Source organism: Botrytis fragariae, assembly GCF_013461495.1.
Source record: "Botrytis fragariae strain BVB16 chromosome Unknown tig00000045, whole genome shotgun sequence".
NCBI classification, from domain to species: Eukaryota; Fungi; Ascomycota; class Leotiomycetes; order Helotiales; family Sclerotiniaceae; genus Botrytis; species Botrytis fragariae.
Window position 1 is genome coordinate 1,285,819 of NW_023500991.1, and position 16,534 is coordinate 1,302,352.

The 16,534-nt window shown below is 43.1% G+C and overlaps 7 protein-coding genes across 7 annotated transcripts; 3 read left to right on the plus strand and 4 right to left on the minus strand.

Annotated features, from left to right (window-relative positions):
- Nucleotides 1–1,086: 1,086 nt before the first annotated feature.
- On the minus strand, nucleotides 1,087–2,961 carry Bfra_003615 (putative sphingosine-1-phosphate lyase protein; the record flags this gene model as incomplete). Its single annotated transcript, XM_037334021.1, has 3 exons — nucleotides 1,087–2,080; nucleotides 2,134–2,745; nucleotides 2,861–2,961. The coding sequence occupies 3 exons, from the start codon at nucleotides 2,959–2,961 to the stop codon at nucleotides 1,087–1,089; spliced, it is 1,707 nt and encodes a 568-aa protein (XP_037194108.1).
- A 756-nt stretch (nucleotides 2,962–3,717) lies between these two features.
- Nucleotides 3,718–4,773, minus strand: Bfra_003616 (putative glycosyltransferase family 34 protein; the record flags this gene model as incomplete). The annotated part of the gene is made up of 3 exons (XM_037334022.1): nucleotides 3,718–3,930; nucleotides 3,982–4,409; nucleotides 4,485–4,773. 3 exons carry the CDS (start codon nucleotides 4,771–4,773, stop codon nucleotides 3,718–3,720), a joined length of 930 nt encoding a protein of 309 aa, XP_037194109.1.
- A 1,329-nt stretch (nucleotides 4,774–6,102) lies between these two features.
- On the plus strand, nucleotides 6,103–7,553 carry Bfra_003617 (putative mannose-6-phosphate class i protein). The gene is made up of 2 exons (XM_037334023.1): nucleotides 6,103–6,466; nucleotides 6,531–7,553. Exons 1-2 carry the CDS (start codon nucleotides 6,167–6,169, stop codon nucleotides 7,464–7,466), a joined length of 1,236 nt encoding a protein of 411 aa, XP_037194110.1. The 5' UTR covers nucleotides 6,103–6,166; the 3' UTR covers nucleotides 7,467–7,553.
- A 798-nt stretch (nucleotides 7,554–8,351) lies between these two features.
- Bfra_003618 (putative ring finger domain-containing protein) lies at nucleotides 8,352–9,448 on the minus strand (the record flags this gene model as incomplete). The annotated part of the gene is made up of 2 exons (XM_037334024.1): nucleotides 8,352–8,552; nucleotides 8,603–9,448. 2 exons carry the CDS (start codon nucleotides 9,446–9,448, stop codon nucleotides 8,352–8,354), a joined length of 1,047 nt encoding a protein of 348 aa, XP_037194111.1.
- Nucleotides 9,449–10,500: 1,052 nt separating this feature from the next.
- Bfra_003619 (putative proteasome component y7 protein) lies at nucleotides 10,501–11,447 on the plus strand (the record flags this gene model as incomplete). The annotated part of the gene is made up of 3 exons (XM_037334025.1): nucleotides 10,501–10,621; nucleotides 10,673–11,278; nucleotides 11,329–11,447. The coding sequence occupies 3 exons, from the start codon at nucleotides 10,501–10,503 to the stop codon at nucleotides 11,445–11,447; spliced, it is 846 nt and encodes a 281-aa protein (XP_037194112.1).
- A 228-nt stretch (nucleotides 11,448–11,675) lies between these two features.
- Bfra_003620 (putative serine threonine-protein kinase nek9 protein) lies at nucleotides 11,676–13,133 on the minus strand (the record flags this gene model as incomplete). The annotated part of the gene is made up of 3 exons (XM_037334026.1): nucleotides 11,676–12,334; nucleotides 12,387–12,581; nucleotides 12,980–13,133. The coding sequence occupies 3 exons, from the start codon at nucleotides 13,131–13,133 to the stop codon at nucleotides 11,676–11,678; spliced, it is 1,008 nt and encodes a 335-aa protein (XP_037194113.1).
- A 930-nt stretch (nucleotides 13,134–14,063) lies between these two features.
- Nucleotides 14,064–16,302, plus strand: Bfra_003621 (putative hsp70 protein; the record flags this gene model as incomplete). Its single annotated transcript, XM_037334027.1, has 3 exons — nucleotides 14,064–14,254; nucleotides 14,529–15,909; nucleotides 15,967–16,302. 3 exons carry the CDS (start codon nucleotides 14,064–14,066, stop codon nucleotides 16,300–16,302), a joined length of 1,908 nt encoding a protein of 635 aa, XP_037194114.1.
- Between the last annotated feature and the right edge of the window lie 232 nt (nucleotides 16,303–16,534).

Sequence of the window (16,534 nt, forward strand, 5' to 3'; positions counted from 1 at the left end):
ATTTGAATTGTGTGGACTAGCGGCGAATCGAACGCCGGACCTCTCCCATGCTAAGGGAACATTATACCACTAAACCACAAGCCCGTTTTAGATGTTAGGAGAGTAGTTAAAGAGTAATATAATGGGAGAGATGTGAAGTGGAACAAAGGAGGTGGATGAAGTGGATCGATGTGGATGTGCTCCGGAGCTAGACGAGAAGACCCATCTAGCGCAAGGGGTTCGGATGGGTACCTAGGTATACTCTTTGTCTGTGGAAGGTTGGCTTGTTTTATGTTATATACATGGTCTGTGACTGGAATTTTTGATGCTGTCATAAATCTATTCCAGCGTTTCCAGTAGTCCGGACTGCAGTCTCTTGTAAGATTCCAGTCTTGAGACTCCAAAGATATCATCATCGATTTCATAAATCAATTGTCTCAAATCAATTTGGCAATTAAAACTTATTAGATATTTGAGATAGATTCAGTATTTAGAAGGGATCGAATACTCCAAAGTTCTTGATTGTCGGACCGCAGTCCGGACTCTTGAATACTCTGATCTATCCATCGGCCGTAGATAAGTCTGTCCGTATATACACACAGCTCTTGTCGATAGTGTATAGAGGCTTTATGTTAGTTCTAAGAGGAAACTAGCAGGGATTCTTGACAAAGACTTTTCAACGGTTGAGAACTTTGTCTATTACACACACGAAGGGAGAGCCTTTGTCTGAATTTGCGAGGTATAAGAACCTATGATTATAAAACCATACACTTCTCAAACTTCCATCAATTATTATTATGACCAGCCTTGACTATCATTAGAGGCAACACAGCTCGCTTGAATCAATTTTCATCCGGCATACTAGATACTATCTGAAGAAACTTTACATTCAAATTAAGCGTTGGCATGAAATGAAGACTCAATGAAGTGAGTGAAGAGTAGAGAAAATCAACTATAAAATTGTAAAACTAAGGTATAAATAGAAACGCTACTTCGAAAAGCCCATAAAAAGGCGTGTAAAAAGACCCCGCTCACATATTTGCAAATTCCTAGATGATAATATGCACTCCTTCCTCAATCTCAATCATCATATTTCATACTAGCCTTTTAAGCTTTGTACAGAGTATCCAAAAATCCACTCGCTAATTCGACCACCACACTCTTGTTTGGCAAACTACCTGCAACTCCATAGAGGGCTGCTGAATCTCCCAAGCTCTTTCCCTTTGCACCTTTACCTTCAACGATTCTGACTCTCTCCTTCTCCTTCTCCCCTTCTATAACAGCTATCAAATCTTCGACCAATTTCTCCCAGACCTTTACAATCGGTAAGGTTACAGCTACGTGTATAGCCGGTGGGTTCTGTAACGAATTGAGATGCCATCCCTTTCCTGACATAGCATCGGCAATATCATAGATATCGAGTGTCTTGGACGTGAAAGCTACAACAGAAACAAGTGGTTTACCAAGTACGTGAAGATCGGCGTTAAGAGATGGGTTTTCGCTTATGGCATCGATGATCTTCTTGGTAGCTCCAACAATCTCGTTACAAGAATTGATATAGCCAGTTTCTCCAACACTCATAAGTGAAGCCCAACATCCAGCAATGAGAGCACCTGGACGAGATCCGGCGATCGATGGAGAAGCATATACACCACCTGACCAGTCAGGAGAGATGAAGTATTGGTAAGTTCTCAAGGCTGCGGTGCGGTAAAGAACCGTCGAATTACCTTTAGGCGCAAAGCCGTATTTGTGAGTATCGCAACTTATACTAGTAACACCCTTAAGACGGAAATCAAAGAGTTCGGTTTCGAATCCGGCCTTCTCGAGGAAGGGGACGAGGAATGATCCAAGACAGCAATCGACGTGAAGTGGGATCTTACGTTTGACGGCGAGTTTGGAAAGCCCAGTGATGTCGTCAATGAGTCCATGAGGGAAGTTGGGCGCGGAGCCAACAAGAAGGACGGTGTTGCTATTGATAAGGCGAGATACACTTGGGAGATGGACTTGGTAAGATGGAGCGGGACAAGCGACGAGATGAATTTTGATACCGAAATATTGACCTGCTTTGCGGAATGCTGTGTGTGCTGTTTCTGGTAGAATCCTAAATACTGGTCAGTATAAAAGTGTGAGGGGAGTATCCACAGATCTACTGACATTTCCGGTTCCTTTACACCTCTCTCGGCATAAGCCTTCTGTCTTGCACTTAAGCAAGCCATCAAAATAGACTCTGTACCTCCACTAGTTGTAACTCCGGCAGCTCCTGGAGGAGCATTAAACATCGACAAAACCATCGCTACGATTTCCGCCTCCATCTTTCTCACTCCTGGGAACACATCCGGGTGAATAGGATTCGCGACTGTAAACTTTCCAAATGCCTCCGTCTGTAGCTTCATCAACGAATCTCCTCCATGATACACAGCACCCGAGACAAATCCATCCTCCCATCTAGTATGATCCATATTGGCCAACGTCTCCAACTCCTTCATAACCGTTTCTTCAGACCATCCTTCCTTCGGCAGCGTCAAATATCGCACCACGCCTGGACCTGTCGGTACCAGCTTGCCTTGTAATTTCGTAATTGCCTCTGAGACCTGTTTTTGTACTTGAGATCGTACACCGGGTGCTCGTAGGAATAATCCATAGAGTGTTCTGCGGATTGAGATATATGCGTCTGCGAAACTACCGAAAAGCCCCCTTCCCTTCAATTTCAAAAGACCCTTCCTGGTCCATCTCAGTAAGAACAAAAAGAATACGATATTTCGAAGTCTGCATTGCCAGAAGTATATATCAGCGAAATTTATTCCATCAGGCACAAGAAGCAAGCATATTGCATAGCTTATCGCGGATACGGTGGGTCCAGAAGCATAGAATAAGTACATACAGATCAATGTTCAAAGCCAGTAATTGGCTACTACTCGATGAACCCTTTTTGACGGTGAAGCTATTGCGCAAGCTCACGGGCATTCTCGAACTGCCGGGCATCTTAGGAGACGGATGGTCGGTGAGTGATGAGAAGGAAAATAGAAGTTGGGGTGGGAGAGTAAGATAAAAGGCAAAAGGCCAAAAGTCGTCGTCTACATCGGAGGTTTCATTTTCCTTGATTCAATTGATGGAGATGCCGAGGATGTTACTTACTCATCACATGCTTGCTTCTTTATGCTCCATTTCAGGTCTGCCCTTGTAAGCTTATTTCTAGAGAGTTTAAAGATATCTAATATATGATATATCGTCATTAAAAAGTGGACATGATCTGTCAAATTTCTCTATTATCAGCATTTGATGTTGTACGTATCAGATGTTTATGTTTGCAATGCTACATGGATATACTAGGTACTGGAGGTGCTAATTCAACGCTACGGACGAGAACAACACACTTTAATGACCTCCTGCATCATAGATTGAAATAATCATAGAACACAAACCTGTATCGAAGAGCTTCGCAAGTGTTGAAAATGCAGTACATTGACTGCTGGGGTATGTATGCTTCAAATAATATACAGAAGACAAAGTCTTGCTTCCCCAAAAAACTATATCTGCCAGCATCAACAATGTCCACATTCCTACAGACGTCATCGCCGGTATTGTACAATTATGCAAACATTTATCTTCATGCTCTTGTGTTGTACGCCTGCAAACGCCTTGCCCGCTATTCGTAGATCATAAGGGCTTCTATAGCCCTAACTATGCTTATATGTTGATGATGAGGATTGGATTGGATTATCGTAGTAAAGGGTTGGATCATCGTGATGCGAAGACAGTCCGCCATTGCCTTGTGTATTTTTCGGCCTCCTTTCCACAGTCTCGTCCTGACTGGTCGCAACCAGGTAATCGAACAACAAAGTCTCCATCTTTATACCCTTCCGCCTCATCCGAATTGTATGCATTCATTACTTTCTGTGGTACGAGTGCCAACTTCGACAAGATCGTTGGATGCCATTGTACGATATGTTCCTGATTATTGTAAGAATTTAAACTTGCCAAAAAAAACATGGGCCCACTTACCAACGCATGAAGATCTGCTTTCTGAAAGTTGTAAGAACGATACAGAGGGTCAAACCATGTATCGAGGAAGAATTTGCTCCATTCCCCCTTTCTGATAATAAAACTAGCCTGTGACAGACCGTCTTTATCCTGGGTGAGAACCAAATCAACGTTCTCGCCTTTCAAATTGGGAAAAGTCTTGATAACACTGTCCGGAGGCACAATAGATTGATCTTTGATCATCAAACTTTCCAAGCGCTTCGGAGCCATAATGTGATCTTCGACTTTCAGCGCAGGGTTCATGATGAGAGCATTCTGCTCCAAAACCCAAATGTATTCGCTATGTGGAAATTTTGATAAGGCGTGTCGTGCTGCGGGAACCTTGGACCATGAATTCGGAGATCCTTGAATATCATAGTCTCCAATACTGGGGAAAAACGTTGCATATCCTAACAATTGTCAATTCAATTCTTGCTTGACAACCAGAACAGCAAGTTGTAGCCATTCGCAAAGCATCTGCTTACCATGTTTCCTGGCATATTGAATGCGATTCTCCTTTACGCTGTCCTGATACTCTTTACTATATCCCACCGTATCCAACACTGTGACAATTACAACTGGTGGAGTTCCCGATGGTACACCATTTGCTCCCCCAAGGATACGTGAAAGTATGAAGAATACCACCCCTATGGCACAGGCACCTAGAACTATCGTCTTCGCCCTACTTCTGCGTAGCATTGGGAAACGTGAGGATCGTGGCGCGAAATATGCTGGAGGGTTCGAGGCTTTCCTCGAGGGGTATGCCAAATGCATTGTGTCGTATGTTCTGGACCCCTTAGGCACCTGCTACAATCGTTACAGCTTTTGGCAATAATTGTAGCCCCAACGTCGTACGGGACTTTTTTTTATAGCAGTTGATCGCGATGCACAGGATGCTGAAATTGTTGCGCTGTGTCCTTTAGTATTTCACCGTTATGGTGAACACTTGGCGCGATGAGTGGAGATACCAGGTTGATGGTAGCAGGGTCCTTTGGGGAATCGAGATTAACCTTAAGGTTATTACGAAGAAATAAAATACCTAGGTAGCATATCAATCACAAAAGAGAATGCTTCAAGGTCAACTTCATGGGACGATGAGAGGAGAAGTAAAGAAAGCGTTGTTGCCGTCCTTGTGAAAGTAGGAAGAAAATTAGATTAGGTTATTTTAGGGAAATTTGTTCTTGGCTTGAAGTTGGGTGGAAGTTATCAAGAAAATGATTAATTTTGAACTTCTCCCTCCTCTCTCTCAGATGAGATGTAATCAAACTTCGAATTTTCAACCCTTGTGAATCCTAATTTTGCTGGATATAACAGAGAATGGAGTAGAAAATAAGATTAAATATATAGAATCATTTATATTTCCTCCATCTCTTTCCTCCTCTTTGTTCTACAAACCACCCAAGGGATGAAAAGTATATTATCTACCTCAAATATCCCGTGAACGTTTCCGGATGTCTACATCTAACGAGACGTTCTAGGTAAAGATTAGGGGTAAACCCAATGTACCATCAACATCAAACTACTTCGACATATCTATTTCAATCTCTCCGAGAAGCTCTGAAGGAGATCGCAATACTCATCAAAGCAATCATCTACATACTGGATAGCTAATACTTTTCGATTCGACATCTCCTTTGGCCCGTCTATTCACCTCATCAGAAGATTGCACATTTGCACCCAGCCATTTCTTCAAAAATAAGGCTCTTTAAGCTTCTTATTAATTTTATTAATAGAGCTCGGTATGCCCTGTGCTGTCAATCCCAAGCTTTTTGTACCATGCAGCGATGCCTCGAACATGCACACTAAAATGTCAGAGTGGCACCGTGGGGGTCTAGAAGACAAGCGATGATAATCTGATTGATTCTTCGATCCGTGTCCGCCGGACATACAGAACCCTCTTCATCCACAGAAAATAAATATTATGATGTAACAACATGTCAACTTACAAAGCTCAAAATTCAACGTCATTATCTATGTAAGTGTATAGGACATACCTCCGGGACGCCAGATAGAGTATGGAATCGTTTTAAAAGCTTGGTAGGTATCAATTTTCCTACATTTCAATCTCATTATTACCATTGTTTATTCTTTTGCTTCACATTCCGCATATTCCAGAAATTGTGTATCAAAACAGAAAATATACGCCTTGATTCAGACAAAACTCTTCATGATGTCAGAATCTTCATCAGTTATTCAATTGGAGTGCCAATGCAACAACTATCCATGGGGTCGTCAAGGTAAAGAGTCTTTAGCAGCAAAGTATGCAGCTTCTACTCCAGGAGGCAAATTCAAGCTTGATGAGAGTAAAGAATACGCAGAGATGTGGATGGGAACCTATCCGACTACACCATCTCTCATCTTGTCAAACGGCAAAGACTTACAAGAGCATCTCAATGCCAACAAGGAGAAGCTGATTGGGAAACCAATACTCGATAAATTTGGAGCAGATCTACCATATTTACCAAAGGTATTTTCCCCTCTCTCTATACCATACTCACATATAAATGTTCATACTAACCTCATCCCTCCAGATCCTTTCGATAGCTAAAGCCTTACCTCTTCAAATTCATCCTGACAAGAAGCTTGCGGCCAAGCTTCATGAACAAGATCCCAAGAAGTTTGGCGACACAAATCACAAACCCGAAATCGCCGTTGCCCTTGGAAAATTCGAGGTTTTCGTGGGATGGAAACCTCTTTCTGATATCCAGTCGCTCTTCACCAGCATCCCAGTTCTCACCTCCAAATTTCTTTCTTCCTCATCCGACACCATCGACAAAGACACGTTGAAATCAATCGTCCACAAGATCCTCTTTCTCTCCGATGACGAAATAAAATCCATCTACAACGCCCTCAAAGATACCCCATCCTCAGAATTCCCTACCTCACCATACATTCCCGCCCTGTTACCCCGCCTCGCCGATCAATACTCCGCCTCGGACCCCGGCAACCTCGTCGCCCTTCTCACGATGAACTATCTCATTCTCCAAAAAGGCGACGCCATCTACGTACCCGCAGACGGTATCCACGCCTACCTCTCCGGTGATATCGTAGAATGCATGGCGCGCTCCGATAATGTTCTAAATACTGGGTTCTGCCCCCGTGCCGACCGCGACTCTGTCGATTTATTCAGCGCCGCGCTGACATTTTCTCCCGTCGGAAAAGATGAATGTATACTCAAGCCTACATCAAGCTCTAAGGGTAAGAACGGCAAGACCAAGGTCCTAGCACCACCAATGAGCGAATTCGATATGTTAGTTTTAGAGCTCCAGAAAGGAGAAAAAGAGACAATTGAGAAGCTAGGTGGGCCCAGCATCATGGTTGTCACCGGCGGTAAAGGAACTATGAAAACGGGAGGAGAGAAGTTCGAGGTGAAGGAAGGATATGTATTCTTTGTGGGAGTAGGTACCGAGTTGGAGTTTGAAGCTGAAGAAGGATTGGAGGTACATATTGCTTTTTGTGAAGCGTAGGGAGTTAATGTCCTAGATAATGGATGTTAGACAAGGGTGATATGATATGACATGGTACGACTCGTACAATAGTTTATTACACTATGGAATACAGCATATAAAATACAGCAATAGAAGCTTTGTCATACAAGATGGTTATGCTCACTTTCAAAATTAAACTTTCTAGTCGTAAGGAATATATCTTCTATTTCAACTGAAGTATAACATAAGGCGGGTGGCCAATTTCAAATGAGATTATACCAATCTTGGAGCGGGGTTGAAGAAATTGAAAATTAGCCATCCCATAAAACAGATAAGACGAGACAGGATTGACTTTGAACATGATTCACCATACTAGGCAACATCTCAAGAATATTATCCATTAATATTTAAAAATAGGTACAAGCTAATCCCGATCAAACCGGCCCAGCCATACCCAGCTCCCTATCTCATTCATCCAAAGCTACAAAACAATGTATCAACATCCCCTCCAATTCCCCATCCTAGCATAATGCCACAACCAGTGCCGCAGCGAAGGAATTAGAAAGATGCATCCCAATCCAACCATTCCCAAAAGAGTCAGGTCGTATATAAGATACGGGGTGTTGACAAATAAACTCGCGGTACGCCGGTATATGAAAAGGAGAACAAGACGTTCGAATTTCTGGGCTCCAGCTGAGTTGGCTTATTCTTCGCACACAGACTAATCGACACGATACTGTGAAGGATCTCGTGGCAACTTAAGAAGGTGCGGGAAAGGTATAGGTGTATAGGGAGGGAAAAGGTACTTCCTGGATATTTGGTTCTCACATATTTGGAGGCCGTTGGTTCAACAAAAAATGACATACAAACAATGAGATGAGTTTATGGCAATGTGTGGATGCTTGTAACTCTGCTCTTGTATCTTCACTGTGTTTTCCTGATTTCGGGATCGTCGGGTGTTGGAGGACGTTCTCCTCTTGTATTTTCTGAATTCACCTGCTCATTAACCTCTGCTTGTGTCTGTTCATCGTCTTCATCAGCATCGTCGCCTCCAACATCGATCACGGTCTCGCCGGCTTTTTCGAGTACTGATTTACTCCAACTTCTGGTCCATTTCCAAACTGTCTGAAGGCTGTAAGCAGATGTCCGTAATCATAGGGTGGGTAGTGACTCACAACTAAGAAGGCACCAATACCAATAATGACAAGAGTCCAACTGATGTTCTCTAGACGATTCCGACCTGTTCCAGCTCGAGCGCGGCCGCCGCCGAACAGGCCAGTCTGTCTTACATTCCACCAACTCAACGGGGACATTGCAAAGAATATCTTAACAAATCCGAGCATTCCCAAAGACGCCAGCCCTTTTAACAGATGCTCGGCCCAAGTATTTGCTTCCGTATCCACGATATGTAGAGCTGGACCATTTCCTCCCATTGAAGGGAATGAAAAAACAGTATCATACGGGTCCAGATAAAAGTTAATGATCGGATCGGCGACGAAGCCCATGGCGAAAATCGTAACAAATAATATTGCCAAAGTAAGACATAATTGTGTCAGAGCACTACTAATCCAATGGCCCCACTTCATTCTGTGAAAGTGATATCTAAAGTGGCACGTAGGACATTCATAATAGTTTTTTGATCCGGGGTTTGTATATCTCCATGCTGTCAAACAGCCTTCATGAACATATCTTTGACTTCCCTTGCACTTGCATGGTCGCATCAAACGGCCCAATTCAGGATCTTCCGATTTATATGTCACTCGGGGTGTTGGATTGAGCATTGAAGCTATGCCTTCGGTAGGAGTTTCGAAGGTCGGCTCTACGGTTTCCAGGCATATTCGACATAGTCGGGATGGGTAATATCTTCGACGTGTTGGTTCCGGCTCTGGTTCAGGTACAGGAAATTCCTGGTCTGTATGCTCGTCCGCTGTGAATGCGTCGTTCTGATTTTGGTGAGAAGATTGCGAGGAGTATTCTGCAGACAGATCATCCCATGACCAAGTAGGTTGTGGAGTTGCCATCTTTGTGCTGATGAGATTTGTAGGTATGAAGAAACGAATGAAGAATCAAAGCTATCAAAGCTATAGCGATGACGGAGAAGGTTACTTGTTGACTTTCCGATCTCCGATGTATGATTAGCTAGCTAGTAATGGTTCCTGCAAGTGTTTGAAACCTCCGGCTATTCGTGAAGAAAAAAAAAGAACAAAGAGAGAATTTCAATAAGAGCTGTGTTTGATGTACTAGAAAGTCAGTAAACAGATGGTTAATAAAATCAATCAAAGGAAAACTTCATTAAAGAAGGATGGAGAGCATGTAGAGACATCGGCGACAGTGGTGAGATGTGGCTTCTTGATGACCTTTAAATAAAATGTTTGGTTTTTTCATTTGATTTGAATCAGATTTCTGAGGTGTGTGCACTTTAAAAAGTTGCGCTAGTAAAATCCCCGAAAATCTTGAAAACATAAGATACCTACCTAAAATTGTTCACTGAATCTATTGTATTCAAAAATTCACCATAATTAATCTTTACATTACAATACCTTTGCCTTTGGGCTCTCGCTCCATAAATTGTAGGAGAATATTTACCCGTGAAAAATGATATAAAATACATGTATTTCGTGAATAAAACCAAGAAGTCTGAAGAGCTCTAATATTTGCTTGGACATCACTTGGTTGGTGCCTGACGCTGAGCTGACTTGCTGCCAGATATCTAAGGCTCCAATTATCATCGCGTAGTCGTGGACCAGAGCTGCCTGTAGCTCTAAAGTCCAACGACCCCAAATACAGCTTCACTCTCTAAACTCCCAACCCATACTTTACATTTCCGTCAACCATTTCTGTAATTTTGAACCTCCAGAACTCTCCCGCACAAGTTTTGAAATAAACAGAAACAATGGCGGATAGATATTCTTTCTCCTTGACAACCTTCTCCCCCAGGTACGATTGAACCAGCCAAAGCTCCCAGAGATTCTACTAGGTGATATATAATACATGCCGAAGGACTTTGCTAACGTTTTGAAGTGGGAAATTGGTTCAAATAGGTTCGTACCATTAAATGAAGCTTATATCAAATATGCGCCAAGCTATAACTTTACTTGTTGATATATCCCATCAGCTCTATATACTAATCAAATCGCAAACAGAATATGCATTAAATGCCGTCAACCAAGGTGTTACCTCGTTAGGAATTAAAGGTACACATATATCATCACTAAACATACGTATTCGTGCTAACTTATCGTCAGCTACCAACGGCATTGTCCTCGCCACGGAGAAGAAGTCCTCGTCAACCCTCATCGATCCCCCCTCCCTCTCAAAAGTCTCTCTTATCACTCCAAACATTGGCATGGTCTACTCCGGCATGGGACCTGACTACCGCGTACTTGTCGATAAGGCTCGCAAAGTATCCCACACCGGCTACAAGCGCATTTATAACGAATACCCACCCACCCGTATATTAGTACAAGACGTTGCACGGGTGATGCAAGAAGCTACGCAATCGGGAGGTGTACGACCATATGGTGTTAGTTTGTTGATCGCAGGTTGGGATGATGGAATTGAGCCAGAATCGGAGGATGTTGCTGGCGCCGAAGTGCATCCGGATGAGAAGAAACCATCGGGCAAGACTGGTGGTATCTTGAAGGGTGGACCTATGTTATACCAAGTTGATCCTAGTGGTAGTTACTTCCCATGGAAAGCGACTGCCATTGGAAAGAATGCTACTTCAGCAAAGACTTTCTTGGAGAAGAGATACACCGAGGGATTGGAGTTGGAAGACGCTGTACACATTGCTTTGTTGACGTTGAAGGAGACCATTGAAGGAGAGATGAATGGCGATACAGTGGAGATCGGTAAGATTAAGAACCTCGATGGATATTTCACTTGGCTAACATCTTCCTAGGTATTGTAGGACCACCAGCCGATCATTTAATGGGCATTGAGGGAGTCGAAGGTGCTCAAGGCCCACGTTTTAGAAAACTGAGCCCTCAAGAAATTGAGGATTACCTTACGAATCTATGAGCTGCTTTTCTTTTATTCTGCAATAGCAATGAGCTTTAAGTAGTCCCAAGGTCATGATGTATTATAGAATGGCATAAGAAGGCAAAATGAGCAAAGAGATACCATACTGATTTACTTCTATCCATTCTTGCTCTTCAATTCATTGTGAGGTCTCTTCGAATTGTCATTCCATTTATCCCTTTCCAAAAGCTTCGATAAAGCACTAGATGAAATATCCACAAACTAGTTTCATGAAGAGAGGTCCTCCACGAGTGCAAAGCTACACTTGTACCCTGCCCGCACTCCTACACATTTCTTCGTGCTCTCTCTCTCAAACCCTAGGTCAACTAACCTCCACTCCTCGCATCTCTCTTTCTCCCCCTCTCCGAATCCAAGTTGTCCATTCCCATTCTCCCCAATGACATACAATTCTCCATCCGTCGTCAGCACCAACATGTGGTTCTCGCCAATGCTGAAATCGAGGATGTCGGCTCCGTGGATATCGAGTGGAATGGGATCGTAATCGTCCGAGGAGTCTTTTAGTTCGGGAATTATAGAGGAGGTATTGGTGCGACCCCAAATGTAAAGATCATGACCGGTGGTAAGAGCGGCGGTTAGGGGGCCGGAAGAAGACAATTTGTGGATTTGTCCAGTAGGAAGAGAGACAAGAGAGGTGAGGAGGGTGGGTTGAGATGCTGGATTTGAAGAGGTGGGCTCACGGCCGAGATAGGAGGGGTAGCGTTCGTCGCCCCAGGTGTAGACGTTTCCTTCTTGGGTGAGGGCCGTGAAGGTAGTGGTGTTGGAGACGAGTTGCATGACGTGGGGGAGGGGAAATGTGAAGTCTGGAGTGGCTTGAGAGAGGTATGAGGCAAGAGAGGGGTATTGGGTTAGGTTTGTTGATGTGAAAGCTGAAGGGGTCAGTAGATTGTTGATGGGTGAGAATAGGAAATTTGAAGTTACCTGCAATCTTGTCGTTTCCAGCTGCGGCTGCCTTATTTGCAACATCTTCAGGTCTTCCAAAGTCTGTTTGTTCTTCTGAGGATTGCGTGCTATTCATTGCAGTGTCCTGTTCTAATTGTGCTTGTAAAAATCCATCTGGAGAACCGGCAACTTTTATCTCTTCATGGAGACCCGAGGGACCGTTCGATACTACTGCTGCAGTTGAAAGTCTATTAGTGTCATACTTGATGAGACAATGCATTGTTGTGTAAAAATTTATACTAGGTATAAAATCTACATTCTTCTCGTGACTTATTTGACTGATTGGAGAATAAGATGAGAGCTGGCTTCAAACCCTGACAAACGCATATTTATAACATCTGAAGATTTCGTCCACTTCCGAGTAGGCTTCTGAAGTTGTAGCTGATCTTTGACTCTCAGTGAACTTTAACTAGAACTCTAACATACGTCTCTAAACAGACTTGTCACTCGCTGGAGCCATCTTATTCTCATTGATGATATCAAGATGCACGATCATGTGATACACACGTGACATTACCAAAGAAATCCTCGATCTCTCTCTCAAAAAGGCCATTAAAGTAACATCAACATACCTAAACAAGCAGAAAAAGAAGTTTCAAGAATCTTAATACTTCCCTCTGCTCTTAATACTCGTTTGAAAGTAAGGACATCTTCAGGCTCATCAGGAAGATCTCCTTCGAATTGCAGTTGATTCCAAGCATTGAATCCACATGCCCATAACTCCATTCTTAGATCACGTATTACACAAAGATGCAGCGTTGAAACTATTCAGCCCTACCAAGATCAGAGTTGATCTGATTCTCTTGCGATGGCCTGAAGGGGGTTGAGTACGCGAGTATGTCCGTAAAAGGTTCGCTAATGTAACTAACACTGGTGAGTGCGGCTAATTTGTAGGTGGGATGTTGAGGATGTCCTGAATCATTCCATATTCCATAACCTTAACATTACCTATGCTGCACGACCAACTCCACCCATCGCCTCAAAATAAACATCGCTTTCTCTTGATTACAACTTCACATATATATTCAAGGTTCTCGTCAAGATAATTATAACCAATAATTTCAATATAGTCAACCGTCTGTCTTGCATCCGACGATCCTATCCTATTCAATAGGAAATCTATTCCCGAGGTATTCGTCAGTATTACTTCAGGCTTCCAAATTCCATTTTACTGCTGCCTATGGCGGAGTCTTAATTACTCCTGTCCTGACCAAGCGACCAATATTGTTCCTGATCAGCCATCGTTGTACCCATTCAATTCTTGTGTATATCTTCTGAAGTCCAAAAAGATATAGCCAGAAAATCATTTTTATCGTTCTAGAAAATCTGCAATTGTTTTTTGTATTTGATTCCCCCACGTTTGCGCTTCACACCGGAATATCATTAAACGCTTCAAAGTCTTGCGATCTCACATTACCTCCCGAATAGCTGGCTCAGATTTTTCTGATTAAGATCTGAGCAAGATAACAGAACAAAACATCTGATTCCCCTCTATTTGTTGATTGTTTGCTCAAAGAGCTTGGTTTGGGATTCGGCGGGGCTCAATTGAGGGGCATCAAGCGACTTTCCTCCTAGTCTCGATACAAACACGACCGCGGGTAGAAACCCGTCGTGGATAGTACATCCTCCAAGTCAAAACATTTGAAATCATCTTAAATGGTCACTATGAATCTCAACCTACCTATACGGACTGCTAGTCGAAGAAACGATGAAAGTCGAAATCACTATATTTCTGGCAACTATACTCCCACCTCTTCAACCGAGGCAATTGCTGGACCAATACGAGAACCAGCACCCGTTAATGAAAGATTGATTGTTGGACTGGATTTCGGGACAACATATTCTGGGTACGTTTATTTTTACAGCTTGTTTTGCCAAGACATTTGTGGCACCACCAAAACGGGATCTTATGTTTCTGGATAATTACGCCATTCACCTGTGTCGGCTGTTTGTACTCGAGTACTTGTCAAATTCGACACTACAATTTCTGTATATGTATAAATCTTAGGGATCTTGATTTTATGACGCTTTTTCAAGTAATTTCATTCATATCAGCACCTCAAACAATCCTTTGCACCATAATTTACTCAAATTCCTACACAAATGCTAACATTGAACCAGTGTTGCTGTTGTGTACACATCGAACCCAGACGATGTAGATATCATCAAAACTTGGCCCGGAAGTAATGGAATTACATCTGATAAAGTGCCAACAGAAATTGGATACTCCAAACCTCCAGGATCACCAGTTGGAACTGAACCAACGATAAAATGGGGCTGTCAATTTCGTCCCGAGGAACCTCGACTGCGATGTATCAAACTTTTTCTCGACCGATCTCAAAAATTACCTTTCTATGTTAGTCCAGCTGAGACTGCCAACCAGCTGAAAGAGCATAGCAAAAATGTTGTCGATGCTGTCAGTGATTACTTGACTCAAATCTATAAGCATACCATGGAAACCTTAACCCGCCGATATGGAGAATTATTCATGTCAACCACAAAAGTCGAATTTGTTCTTACCTGTCCAGCAGTTTGGTCTGATGCGGCGAAGAATACCACGCTTCAAGCTGCAGAGAGAGCGGGAATGGGTGATAAGTCAGCAATTCAGATGATCAGTGAGCCTGAAGCCGCTGCTGTCTATACTCTGAAAGCCATCCAGCCAAATCATCTACAAGCCGGTGATAACTTTGTAGTATGTGATGCCGGAGGTGGTACTGTTGATCTCATCGCTTACAAAATCATATCTCTTAAACCACTGCAAGTAGAAGAGTCTGCTGTAGGTACCGGAGGGCTTTGCGGGAGCGCGTTCCTCAATTATCGATTTGAAGAGCATTGCAAGAGTCGGATAGGAGTTGCACGATTTGAAGAGATGAAAATGAAGAAAGCCAAGTCATGGCAAATGGGACTGAAATACTGGGAAGAATATGTCAAGCGAGATTTCGACGAAGAAAACGATACAGAGTTCAATATTCCTCTTCCTGGCCTAGCAGATGATATAGATGCGGGTCTAGATGGTGGGTTTTTTATTATGACAACTGCTCAAGTCAAAGATATTTTCGAGCCAGTCGTCAAAGAGGTGTGTGATCTAGTTCAAGGTCAAGTTGATGGTATTAGACAAAAAGGGGGTATCGTCTCAGGTATCATACTTGTAGGAGGATTTGGACAAAGCAACCATTTATACAAAAGATTAAAATCGCATTTCAACAGTGCAGCGCCACCACCTTACAGTGAACGACCTACTCACGCACAATCTATAGCATTAGCACAAAGCAATTCTGTAGAGGTTATGCAGCCTATCAATGCATGGACTGCAGTAGTCCGAGGAGCGGTTCTCAAAGGACTGGAAGGAAGTGTGGTGGTTTCCAGAAAAGCGCGGATGCACTATGGGACTTCTTATGCAACGGTGTATGATGAGGATAAGCATAACGTTAGCGAGAGATATTGGAGTCCATTATGGGAACGTTGGATGGTCAGCGATAGGATGCAATGGCATCTAAACAAGGTAAATTTTACTCTCCCCTCCCCCTTTTGCCTCGACAGCACCACTAATCTCATCCAGGGTGATACTCTCAACACAGACACTCCCATCTCTTTCCACTATACGCGCAATTTCCGCCCAGGGCAATCATTGATCGTGACTGACGATCTTATTGCTTGCGATTCGGATGGCGAACCTCCAGCGTCCTTCACGAGAGACCTAATAAGCGTGTGCACGCTCACCACAGATCTGGGAGCCGTGCCAAAGAGTTTGTATACGAGATTAACGACTACGAGGGGAGTGGAATTTCTTAATCTAGATTTTACTCTAGAGATGGTGGTAGAAAGCGCCGGGTTGGCGTTTGAATTGAAAGTGGATGGCTATAGGTATGGAAGAGTGGAAGTCGAATTTCATTGAAGAGGAGCAGATGTCAACAATCAGTTTGTGGCTCACAGTAGAGGATTGGCTATGTGAGAAGACGGAAGAACAGGATATGCGGATTGAATGAAGGTAAATCGAGACCATCTTTTAGAATGATACCATGATCATTTGCGTTGCGTGTATCCATATACATTAGCGATATCAAGAGCATCTAGATTTTTATAGTGATTATCAATCAATTTACTGAATCCTTTTAAGGTTTCCTTGC

Coding starts and splice junctions, on each gene's coding strand:
- Bfra_003617 (XM_037334023.1), top strand. CDS start 6,167: ATGATGTCAGAATCTTCATCAGTTATTCAATTGGAGTGCCAATGCAAC. Junction 6,467..6,530: donor ATCTACCATATTTACCAAAG/GTATTTTCCCCT, acceptor TCATCCCTCCAG/ATCCTTTCGATAGCTAAAGC.